The sequence below is a fragment of the Danio rerio genome, chromosome 9 (genome assembly GCF_052040795.2).
Source record: "Danio rerio strain M-AB ecotype USA chromosome 9, GRCz13ab, whole genome shotgun sequence".
NCBI classification, from domain to species: domain Eukaryota; kingdom Metazoa; phylum Chordata; class Actinopteri; order Cypriniformes; family Danionidae; genus Danio; species Danio rerio.
The window spans coordinates 45,018,555-45,031,579 of record NC_141029.1 but is presented as its reverse complement, the minus strand read 5'-3'; the positions used below and the strand labels follow the sequence as shown (position 1 = coordinate 45,031,579).

At 35.1% G+C, this 13,025-nt stretch overlaps 1 protein-coding gene across 5 annotated transcripts in view; it reads left to right on the top strand.

The window, feature by feature from the left end:
* The window catches only part of sestd1 (SEC14 and spectrin domains 1), a 63,961-nt gene that overhangs the window by 47,820 nt on the left and 3,116 nt on the right, over nt 1-13,025 (top strand). For 4 of the 5 annotated variants that reach the window (XM_087266047.1, XM_087266049.1, XM_087266048.1 and 1 more), the window contains exons 12-17: nt 3,742-3,936; nt 7,022-7,136; nt 9,434-9,593; nt 9,683-9,764; nt 11,029-11,151; nt 12,579-12,770. In XM_087266047.1, the coding sequence (XP_087122173.1) occupies nt 3,742-3,936; nt 7,022-7,136; nt 9,434-9,593; nt 9,683-9,764; nt 11,029-11,151; nt 12,579-12,770 (867 nt within the window). Of the gene's footprint in view, nt 1-3,741; nt 3,937-7,021; nt 7,340-9,385; nt 9,594-9,682; nt 9,765-11,028; nt 11,152-12,578; nt 12,771-13,025 lie in introns of all 5 variants that reach the window. The other variant, XR_015498759.1, reaches the window with a different exon arrangement.

Sequence of the window (13,025 nt, the reverse complement as noted above, 5' to 3'; positions counted from 1 at the left end):
AAGGGTCTCTTGGGTATTTGCATGGAGCCATCTAACTTGTACCTGTCTGAAGATTTAAAGTTCACTCAAAGTCTGCATGGTTGAAAATGGAGCGGGATGAGGCACAAGCGTATTATTTTCCCACTGTCACTCCACTCCAAGCAAACGAAAGTTAGAACTTGTGATTGCTGACAATACATTGAGGTCTAAGAAAATAAGTTGTGCAGTGCTGTGTATCAAATGCTGGAAGTTTGTAAAGTCAATCTTCCACACACAAGTGTAACCTTACTCTGTGGATTAAACGGAAATTATTTTGTAAATAATGTCCAGTTCTCACAAGGCTCAATGTATAATCAAGAGCTTTGGGTATTCATTTTGTTTTAGTTTGGTGTTATTTTGACTCTCAAATTGACGTTAACCATTGATTTGCATTTTATGAATCACCACTGACCGGTGGATCTAGAACAGCGAATCCAGCTAGTAAAGCAGACTGAACCCATTCACAAATCAGAAATAACATCAGTTTAACTCATTATCTGCATATCTCATAAAGGTGAGGATTATGCCAAAGTCCCTTTAAAGCAAGTCAAACTACTGGAAGTTTGGCAGGAGGACTGTGTCTGTTTGACATGTCATCTGAATAATATCACAATCAGGTCGAAAAGTAAAAAAAAAAAAAGTTAAGTAGAGGTCGTAATTCTCTTCAAAAGTTAGGAGAGGAACACAAGTTTCTAAAGCTAAAGCCTTCTTTTTCCATTATGTAGTTAATAACGAAAGATACATTACATGACCTCGCGTTGTTTCTATGTCACTTCTTGCGTTTGTTTGGTTGTGAGATGTAGTTTGGACAAGGTTGTCTGTGATTCCTCCTATTTTAAAGTCATGCAGTGTGAACTCTCCTGTCGCAGATCCATCCCACAGTGTAAACGCAGCACAGACAGAACGCTACCCAGATAGTCATGCAGTGTGAAAACATCTGTGACACGACTACTTTGAAAATCCTGCAGTCTGAACTCTGCATTAAAGTTGATTTTGTCTGACCATAAACGACTTTTTTGAAATGCTGCAGTTTATGTCCTGCCAGTAGAGGGCAGTATTGATGCGTTTTTCTTGATGGAGAAAGCTTTTGCTCTTCTAGAATGTTTTTGTTTCTGATTATGCAAACTTGGCTGGAGGAAATAAAGACTCTATCATATAACGTTTGATGTTGAATCTTTGCTTAAGGCTACCTAGGAGGTTTAAGTACATACTTCTCTTGAATCAAAGTATTGTTATGTTTACAGTCATGGAAAATCTCATGTGATCTTGATTTGCTGTAAAGCTGTGGTTTTTCACCCTTATTTTTTCCCTGAAGGTCAGCTCTTGGGCTGTGTGTTTCTGGAGTGGTTTGCGGTTTGCTCTTGGCTTGTCTGAAGTAGTTTCTGCCTCTGTATTTCTCGAGTGTGGTTTGCGGCTCTCATACGGCTTCTCTGATTTACAGGGATTTCTGTGACGCAGAGTTGTTGGTATTGATGTTTTCTTACTGGAAAGAGTTGTTCTGGAGTGTGTGTGAATCAGTGGCTTTATGCTTTGTTGAACAGTGACCTCTTTGTCATGTTGAGTCAGGAACTACGCCAATTATAGACATGGCTCATAGTGTAGGTTATGCAAAAGCGATTTGGTGTTAGTCAGCGTGGGAAGTGTTGGCATTGTTGTGGGTGTTCTGTGAAGATGGTTTATAACTGGTGTAGTTTCAACATTTCTAAATAGGAATTTTGATCATGATGGTTTACTGATTTTCTTTTTTTTATTTCTTTACGCAATGTTTACGTTTTAAACAAGTGGCAAGAGGAGTGAGATGCATTGAAAAATAATAAATTGTATAAGATACAACCTGATTTCCCAGTGATGGGTTGCAGCTGGAAGGGGATCTTCTGCATATAACTAATGCTGGATAAGTTGGCGGTTCATTTCAATGTGGCAACCCCAGATTAATAAAGGTACTAAGCCGAAAAGAAAATAAATGAATAAAGATGCAACCTGAAATCTCAAACAGAGTTTTAAGAAATTAAAAAGACCAGATTAAGTACATCTTACCAGATGTTATATTGGACACACAATCACACACAGTTTTTTTTTTTTTTTTTCTTTGTGAAGGTGAAGTAGGATGATAACCGGTTTAAGATTTACCGCGATTTTAAAACAGTCAAGGTTTTAATAACGCTAAATGTTTTTTTTATACCGTTCCCGTAGTATATACAAGTTCTTTTATGTATCTTTTATTTGTTGTGTTTTTTAAACTAATCAAGAGAGCAGAAATCAAGGATTTACTTATCTAACTCTTTAGCCTGATTTGCTGATTTGCTGTACAAAAATAATTTACATGTTTCTTAAAAGAAAATAAACTGTTCAATGGGGAAAGTTATTTTTTTTGTTTGTTTGTTTGTTTTAGACAGACATTTAAAAATACCTTATTTTAAAGAAGAAATCTCTATACCGCGCAACCGTGGTATTTTTATTCAAGGTTATCATACCGTCAGAAATCAGGTGAAGGTCAAGACCCCATTCAGTGTTTGTGCTGCACAATTCCTCTTACAGTAAAACTACTAGACTGTCCTGCTTATAATGATTCCAGAACACTTTTTTTTTTTTTTTTTTTTTTTTATGAAATGAACTCTTAAGGAGATTTTAAGCAAAGTGACACCAGGAAAAGTTGAATTTTTTTTATTTTTTTTTTTTATTATGTATATATTTATCATGCGCTAAAAATCGTATTTTATTTATGCACAGTGCTCAGCATAATTGAGTATACCCCATTTTGAAAAGTTATATTTTGTCCATTTCTCAGTGAATAAAGGAAATGTAATTTGGTGCATTTAAACTAAACAGATTTATTGAACAGATATATTTATTAAAATAATATTTTTTTGTCCAAAAACGCATTTAGAAATGGAAAGATTATTCAATTAAACTTAATAAAGCTTAATAAAAAAATAAACCCTACAAAATTTCAAATAAACTTCTACTAATTTTTCCTCTTTTTAAAAAATTAGTTTTTCATATTTTTTTATAAGATATAAATTTGGGTGTACTAGTTTTTGGATTATTGTTGCAAGTTATTTTGTTAGATTAACTCCAGATTTGGCTTCAGTACTGACTAATCTAACGTATATGCACAAATCTAATGTGTACTTATATATGCTAAGCACTACATTCATTTGTCAGTTGTTTTAATTGTATATTTATTATTGTAATGTTCTTGCCATGTAAATAGCCGTGGTTGCTGATATGGCATTAAATAAAAAACACATTACATTATTCCTTCTGAAGAACAACGATGGTTGCAGAGTTTTTCCCCAAGTCCCTGTTGAATTCCATAGTATTTTTAACATACTGTGGAAATCAATGGACAGCAGCAGCTGTTTGACTGCCCACATTCTTCAAATGTCCTCCTAAATTCAACAGAAAAAAAGACACTCATAGAGGTTTAGAACCGCTTGAGGGTGGCAGAAGTTTCAATTATGGGTGAACAATTCATTCAACTTAAACAGTTTATGATTCAAATGTTGAATGCAGGAAAATAATGTTTTTCCACCAGTCCATAAGGAGCAAATGTTTTACGTTTTACATGTTTTGTTGTGCACGAGTCTTGTAACAGTATGTTTGTTTCATGCTGTTGCTATTGTCCTGCAGGAGTGGTGCACTGTATTTATGGGCTTTTGTTTACGGCCCTGATGGTTTATTTAACTGCATTAACAGCCCAGTTCATGCTGTTTTCCGCAGGAGTGGTTTGCTGTTTACGTGGAGTTGAACCAGCAGATTGCGGCACTGCTGAGTGCAGGAGATGAAGAGGACCTGATGGAGCTCAAGGGTCTGCAGCAGCAGCTCAGTGACGTCTGCTACCGACAGGCCAGCCAGTTAGAGTTCCGACAGAACGTCCTGCAGTCTGCATATGAGTTCCACATGACCGCACAAGATGTAAGATGCTTTAACATCAGATGATATCACTGGCTCTTGTGGAATCTGACTTCCCAGAATTCCAGATACATCTCAGGTTTATCATCCACAGAACACAAACCTGTTGTCAGTGTTTTGGCTATTTTTTATTCTGTATTTTTCGCTGTCAGTAGATGAAATGTAGTGCTATCAGATCTGTTTAAAGTCGATATGAAATTTATTTATTTATAATTCTCAAACAGTTTTTTTTTTCGTTTTGTTTTTTTGTTATTTCAAATTTTGTGTAATCAGGAGCTTTTCTTTGTTTGATTCATTGCATAAATTCCTTTTTAAAATTTTTCTTCCCATCCATTCCAATCACCTAACTGACCTGTAGTATTTAAAACCCACTTTGTACAGTCTAGTTCAAGTATTATTTGAGGGTTTTATTCTTGTTGAAAATGCTGCTTTACTTTGGTTTTCAAAATACAAAACATGTTTGTAAAAATTCACAGTCAAAAAGAAAAGCCATTGACTAGTTTGTGCATAAAGTTAAGCCACAGGTTTTCTGATTCAAAATCTGCACAGATAGCTGGCACATTCTTTGGGATGTTTCATATAAAGAAATTTTCTAATTCACCAATTCTTATTATTACCAACCAGTGTTGGGTTAGTTGGGTTAAACAGTAATAGATTACAAATCACTGATTACTACTGGAACATTGTAATTTGGTTACATTACTAAAAAGTAATCAGATTACTAATTACTATGAAGTTACTTTTAAAACATATAAAACCTATAAAAATACAAAATAAACTGCAGCTCTTTCAGTAATTTAATATTCACTGAAAAACATTACAATGGGTTGATCATAGCAGCTTCAGAAATTCAAAAGTCTTAAAGTGTCGTTTCATATCTGTTTGTCATTTTAAAAAATTTTAAACGCAAAAGAAGACATGAAGAAAACTGGATACCTCTAACCATTGACATTTTATAGTATCAAAAGCACTGCAGTGTTTCGGTGTTCCGTGTTTGTCTGAAGTAATTAGTCTACTGAAATCTGTACATTCCATTCAAAGCATGAAGCCGATTAGTCAGCTCTTATTGTGTGAAATGTTAACGTGTGCATTGTGTGCGCAAGCTGTGGCCCTCTATTGGAATTTGCAAACGACCCCCATAAGCAGCTATGCTTCTCTTCACGTTCAGAAGATACTTTCACTCCCTATCTGGCACAAAAAAATGAGTTTAGCCTATTTTGGCTGAATTTCATTACTTTTCGTCACCGTGATTTTGGATGCTGGTGTTCTTCTTGGTAACTGTTCAAGTGCTTGAACAAGCTGCTGGTTGAGTTAAAGCAGTCGAAAGTTCTTCGGAGACTAGATATAGACTGAATTTCACAGTAATGTTTTTATTTTTATGCTCAATGAAATAAAAGTAATGTCTGTATTTCTACTTGAAAAAGCAGATTATCTCATCAGCAGCTATTTCAGCTGGCGTTCTCCAGCTATTTAAAAGCGCATGCTCATTAACTGATGATGCTGCACAAAACATTATTTAAAATAAGCCTTTTTTCTTCTAAAAACTAAATTTTAGCATAAGTAATGCAGTTACACTGACTTTAGTACCTGTAATCAAATTACAGACATTTAAAATTTAATTCATTACATTACAGCGTTTCTCAGAAATGTTATTAGAATACAGTAAAGCATTACTGTGGAATGCATTACACCCAACTCTGTTAGCAACACCTGGAGTTCAAATTGCACAATGACAAAACGTAATATAGGCTGTGTGCCACCAAACAGATTCAAATGAAAATAGCGAGCCTGTTTAAAAAAATATTAGAAGAAAGTACAGTTATTTATTTAACAAAGTAATGAGTAAAAAAAAAAAGTTGTCAGAAAAATAAATATTGAAGTACTGATTGAAAAGAAATCTACTGAAGTACATTATAGCAGTATTTGTACTTCATTACTTCCCATCTCTTGTCAAATTAAACACTTTTACTCCAAAAAGTACACTGTAACAAATTTCAGGATGCATTTTAGAAATTTTAAATTAATATATTTGTCAGTATTTATTGTTGTAATTTATCTATTTGTACATTGTGTTTTGTGTGTTAATAATTATTGTTTTCTTTTGGTGCTGTTTCATATGCCTTGAATTGCCCCTCGGGGAAAAGATTTTTTTTTTCTGAATTTGAAAATAGATCTAAAATGTATGCACAACAAAAATGATAGCATTGAGAATCCTGCAAGTAAGAAAGCATCTGATAATAGTGATGTGGAAATGTTTAAACAATCTCTGCTTTTCACTGTCATCTTGTTTAAGCAATAGTTCACTAAAAATAGAGTAAATCCTCTCTTTGTTTACTCCTTTTTTTCACTTGTTCCAAACCTGTTGGGTTCTTTTTTTGTTGAACACAACGGAAGATTTACCGAAGAATGTCCGGAAAAGGCACCCATTAAATTGCATAATATTTTTGTTCTGACTATGGATGGCAATGGCTGCTGGTTTCCATCATTGTTTTTTCTTTGTGTTGAACAGAAGAAGAAATGTATAAATATTTAGAACCAGTTTAATGTGAGTAAATGGTGAGAAAAATAACATTTTGTGTGAACTATACCTTTAAAAAAAACAAGGTAATTAAAACTAAACTATTGATTTTTTTTGATAATGAAGTGTTTTTGACATCATTATATTGACATTGACTTTATAGATCTGACTGTGTGAATGTAGTTTGAATATATATATATATATATATATATATATATATATATATATATATATATATATATACTTTTTTTTAATATCCATGTAACAAACATGACTTCAGCACAGACTAACTCTTGACAATTTTAACACGATAATCATTCATTTTATGCTTCAGAAAGCAAAATAAAGTTCTTGGAATGTGTGTAAATGTCAAAACATTTAGATTTTCTCCCAAACTAAAAAAAGAAAGAAAAATGCGTGACAATAATTTGGAAATTCTTACTTGCAGCCTCGTCATATGCGTCAAAGGCATTTATAAGTGTGTTCTGTATTATCCAGCAGTGAGCGGTGTGTGAATATAAATGTATATTTAGCTTCTGTCTGACGTCTCTATATCTGTGTTTGTATCAGCTGTCTCAGCAGTTAGATGGGCTGTTGGGAATGCTCTGTGCAGACGTCGCCCCTGCAGATGGAGCTGCAATCCAGCAAACTCTCAAACATCTGGAGGAGAAGCTCAAGAGCGTAGGTCAGAAAGCTGTGTTGTTTTTTCTTTAGGCCCAATCCTGCTTCATATCATAAATGATTGATTAAACTGAAGCTTTTGGGTCTTATGCATAAGCAGATTAGTTTTTTTTCCTTTAAGGTCTTTATAAATAATGTGAAGTTTATATAGTCTTTATTAACAAATTGAATAAAGCAGTCTAGAATCAAATACCAGAATTTTCTAAAGTAAATTATATTGCAAGTTCTATTACTCATCTGAAACATCTGAAAAAAAAAAAACATTTACATAATTTCTAAAGTCTAATGAAACTTGCCTGACACTAAATTTCAAACCAACCATGAACCAAGAAAAAGTCAAATGTAATGTTTTGACTGACCTAAAGTATTTTATTAAAATTATATATATATATATATATATATATTTTTTTTTACTTTTAATATTTTCTTTTCTCATTTTTTTTTTCCAGGTAGATGCAGTATTCTTTTGTTATTTTAAAGACATTGAGGTGACATTGCTGTTTTTGTGTTTAGTTATTCAAAGAGTACATTAGTACATTTCAGATGCAAAAACCTCTAAATACTGTCTTAATTTTCTCCTAAAATGGATTTTTTTTTCAAGCTCCTGTGTATGTTCAGTAAAGTCAGTTATATGGCAAATAATATGTTCTTTACGTTGCATTTAAAGTGCAACAACTGAACACAAACATAGGATCCTGAGTTAAATGTCATTTTAGAAGTTTTCAGACGGCATTTTTTTTGCATCTGAACTCTTCATTTGTTTTAATATTTTCTTTTTATTCAGTTCATAATTTTTTTAATTTATAAATGATTGAAATGTCTTTTTATTATCAACAAAAAAATCATTTTATGCATTTTAGTGCTTTGTGTATAGTCACCCAGATTATTATTATTTTTTGTTTTATCACATATTGATGTTAAAAATCTTATCTAAATTATAAGTAGTATCTGTTTGTGGTTTTTAATTATATTTATTAATGAAATGTTTTTGCGATGAAAATAGTGGTTGTTGCTGACATGGAATTAAACAAAAATGTATGATACAATATAAATATAAACATGTTAATGTATAAATAAGTTTTTTTTTCTTCCAGTTGATAGGCAAAGGAATGCTTCTCATTATATGATGGAAACGAAACGTGTTATTCAATAATATGAATAATAATGAACATGCAGTGATGCATCTCAAACAAACACATTGCATGTTTTTATTTAGATTATATACATGCGCTACAGATGAATTGGGTAAACTAAATTGGCCGTAGTGTATGCGTGTGAATGAGTGTATGTGGATGTTTGCCAGTACTGGGTTGCAGCTGGAAGGGCATCCGCTGTGTAAAACATATGCTGGATAAGTTGATGGTTCATTCTGCTGTGGTCGACTCCTGATAAATAAAGAGACTAAGGGTGCTTTCACACCTGTGAATCGATTCAGTTGTTCCGAAACAGAGATTACAAATGTTACATTGTTGCTCTTTGCTCTTGGAGCGGTTCGCTTTTAAACTGCAAAGTTTCTAATCGGACCAAAATAGCTAAAACAAGTCACGTGTGAGTAAACTCTTCTCACATTGGTCAGAGTGTCAGGGTTTATTTTGCAGCGTCCCGCTCAGCTGTCAGGAGAGGTGGTGGTTTGGTGGTGATTGACAGGGTGTGTGCGCGATGTGTCTGAGGAGAGACGGGGTGGGGAGGGGTGAGAAGGGTGCGTGACGATGCCTATTTGAGGACCGGGAGGGAGACGCGAGATTACCGGGAGATCATCACTCGTTTGCGGGTATCCGGAGACTCGCGAAACTTCCCGCCATACTCATAATTCTCTCTTCATATGGCCGTAAGCCTATTACATATCCATAAAACACTGTGATATAACCGCGCTCGGATCGGATCGCTTTCTCACTGTAATCGAACCGATCCAGGGTTCGTTTCAATCGAGCAGAGACCACCTCATTCAAGCGATCTCGGGGCGATTACTTTGGCGCGGAACAGAGCTCGATTACCCTGTTCACAAACGAACCGCGCTAACTGGGCAAACGAGACACGTTCCGAAACAAAAGTGTAGGTGTGAAAGCACCCTAAGCCAAAGGAAAATGAACGAATGAATGAATGAATGAATGAATGAAAATTACTTTTTGTTTCCAGGTTTGACTGCAAATAAGTTGCCTAAAACATAGTCATAATTAAATTGGATTTGTTTATTCATCAGCCTACTCTGCTTATGCATGAACCCAAACAGTGGAAATGTTAAATCCCATTTAGCTGAGTTTCCTTTCTTTCTGTGTATTGAATACTTCCACTGTTTTCCAGAGAGTGCCTTGCAGACCTTGAGAGAAAAAGGCCAAGCGCTGCTTGACCAGATGTCCAACCAGACATCTTTTTCCTACGGCAAGGAAGTAGGGGTTGAGAACAAGGAGAATATCGACCACATTCACAGCGTCATGGAGGACATGCAGCTCCGCAAACAGAGGTTCCTATTACATTTTTACCATCATGAATATGATGCTTACTCAAAGAACAAAAAACAAAGTGGCTGAGATGTTAACCTGTGTTTTCCAGGTGTGAGGATATGGTTGATGTCAGGAGACTGAAGATGCTGCAGATGGTTCAGCTCTTCAAGTGTGAGGAAGATGCTTCACAGGTCAGACAATGACATTCATGTGGACTAGGGCTGCACTATATCGGGAAAAATAGTTTTATTTAAATTTATTTTAAAAAAATCACTTTTCTGCAATAATATATTTTTTGTTAAAAACAGTTTTAATAGATTTCTCATGCTGTGTTCACACCAGACGCGGAACGCATGGATAAATCACGATATTGAATTTACTCGTTTCATTCTCGCGTCAAACCCCGCTTCATTCACACGTGAAATTTGCTTCATTCGCGTGAAGGGCAGGGCTTCTGTCTGCCCGGTGACTGTAGCTTCGTTGCTAAAAGGCTAACATGGATTTTATGAACAAAATAACATTGTTCATGTACTTTATGAAGGCTGAAAAACACCGTCGATACGTTTAGGACCGTGTCTTAGTCCACTACATGCTTTCAGAGGTGCATCCAGCTGTGTGAGCTCATAAACTCCTCCAGAAACTGAACCTGGATCACGGAGGCTTTAACCGGTGCTTCTGACTGAGCCAAGCCCAGTTTGATGACTTGTTGTCGGTGTCGCCTGGAGGATTTCCCCCGGGAAACCATCAACAAGTTCTACGTCACAATCACGCCCCCACAAAAGCAAGCTTCTGATTGGTTAACGCGGCGTGACTGTCCACTGAAGTTCAGATTTTCGAACTCGAGAAATTCACGCGTTAAGCGTGTCAAACGCGCAAAATGCTCAATTCGCCCCGTGCCATTCGTGCATATCGCTCTATTCGCACCACGCCATTCGCGCAATTTGCGTAATTCGTGCCATGCCATTCACACGTATCGCGCCACAGGATGTCTATTCGCGCATTTGCAATAACTTAACATGTAAATCACTTGCGCTTGACGCGAGTTCTGCGTCTGGTGTGAAAGCAGCATTACACCTTTTTTTAAAGAATTTATACTTTTAGGTTGATTAGGATTATTCTGCATAATACATAATAATTAAATTACAGGACGATGCAAAAGAGCAAAGATGCAACTGAAATGAAGAGTGCTTTTCTGTTTTTCTGAGAAGTAGAAGAGTAGTGCTTTTAAAAAATGCTATGCAAGTGATAAATGTTTACTACATTATGGATGAACTTTGCAATGACAAACTATTGTACCTGATCAACTAGAATCACAACTGGTCATTGCATATTCTCTGACTATTGTGGATGTCTACATTGGGGTATTTATGCAGATGTTTTTTTGCAGCCCTAATGTGAACAGACTCACTGAGGTGTCTCTGTAGTTTCTGTAAGTGGTGTTTGGTGTTTTCATAGGCAGTAGAGTGGTTGGGAGAGTTGCTCGATGCTTTGTTGAAGACCCACATCCGACTGGGAGATGATTCACAAGAAACCAAAGTGCTGCTGGAGAAACACAAGAAGTTTGTGGATGTTGCACAGGTATTGGATGCTCAATTATACTGAATGTTAATTGAAACACAGAGTAATATTAAAACAGAATAGACTGAATAAATTCCTGACTAAAATGTAATAAATTCATTCTTGTTGTTTTGTGAAGCATGGGTAGGCCCCACTGTCCACAGACTTTTAGCCCGTAATTAAGTCTATGTATTTACTTGTAAATGTGTTTACATTTATATTTATTTCGTTTTTAAATTCATTTCACTAATATTATTTTGATATTATCTAAATAATAATATTAAAGTGTACATATGATTTATGTACAATACAGTTTGTAAAGTAATATGTTCTGTCTTTTTGTTGATCTATCAAATGAGAGGCTTTGTTTACCAAATAAGTGGATCTAATTGGATTTGCATTGTGAACATTAAATAAAAGTTAAAAAAAATATTATTTGTTGATTTCAGAAATTAAATCTTTAGTTATGATACTCCTAAAATCATTCTGCACAAATCCGCAATTTTTTTTTTTTTTTTTTTTTACAAAATTCTATTTGACAGTAGCAAAAAAACATCCATAGATTCTGTCTGGCTCTTCTGTTCTGTAATGCAAATGCGTCTTTTCATGTTATTTTAACCCATCTTGGGACTTTTTTTTAAATACTTAAACATATTTAAATATTTAAAAAAATATTTTTTGGGATGTTTTTTTAAATAGTTTCTTTAATCTGAGCAGTTATTTTATAAGTTTGTCATGTAAACATAAAATAAATAAAAAACTTTATTCTATAAAGTGGTTGAAAAAGTTCCTTAATTTTTTGTGCTCCAAAATATTTAAATCCAATATCCTTTGTTCAGTCATTTAATCTTCCCCACCACTTTTTACTTTAATTTTCGAATTCTCATGTTTTAAATAAAATCCTCCCTTTTGTTTCTACAGGAGGTTAATGTCTTTTCATGATTTCTTTTTTCAGTATTTCTAAAACAAGATCCTATTTTTTTTAAACAATCTGCAGAGTAAATAAACTAAATAACCTGTAAATCTTTAAAGAAAAATACAGGAAGGTTACCTTCTTCCCTAAACAAAGTCAGAAGTAATTAAATTAATTGGCAGGCCACCCCTTCAACCTCAAACTCTTAAAAAGTTGCAATCATAGGTGGACATTCAGACAATATCCAGAAACTCTCCTTTCCCAGCACCACAAATGAGTCCCGGAAGTTCTGTATTAATAGCTTTCCACAATCAGCAGCCAATCAGAACCTGGAACACATTAACATGGGAGCCTATGGGGTAACACAAAAACAACACAAGAAGGTGGGACAAATAAAAGACACCTGCAATGCGCAACAAAAATAAATTAGTCGTGCTGAAATAATAATTGTGTGTTTGAGTAATCTGCTTTCGTTTCCAGCCCACGAGTTGTTGTTATTGTACAACATTGTAACTGTGTCCTGTTGTGTTTCCAGAGCACGTATGATTACGGTCGTCAGCTGCTGCAGGCCACAGTGGTGCTGTGCCAGTCTCTGCGCTGTACCACCCGCTCCTCAGGAGACACGCTGCCCAGACTCAACCGCGTGTGGAAACAGTTCACCGTCACGTCTGATGAGCGCCAGCACCGGCTGGAGATGGCCAGCGCCTTTCACACGGCTGCTGAGAAGGTTTGTGCCAATGTCAGATTTGAAAAGGAAAATTCTGTAGGAAATATCATTTAGAGAGCCTATGAAAACATGAATGTTCCATTGAACACAACAAGACAAAACGTTGACCAGCAACATAGGATTTTCTCCCTCTTGAGTTTTAATGGGAAATATAACTGCAAATGGCTGTGTGTGAATAATGACAGGTTATCACTTTTTCTCATTTTGTTTCAGCTAACACATTGGGAAAATATTAGTATAGCCTTTGTTTGCATA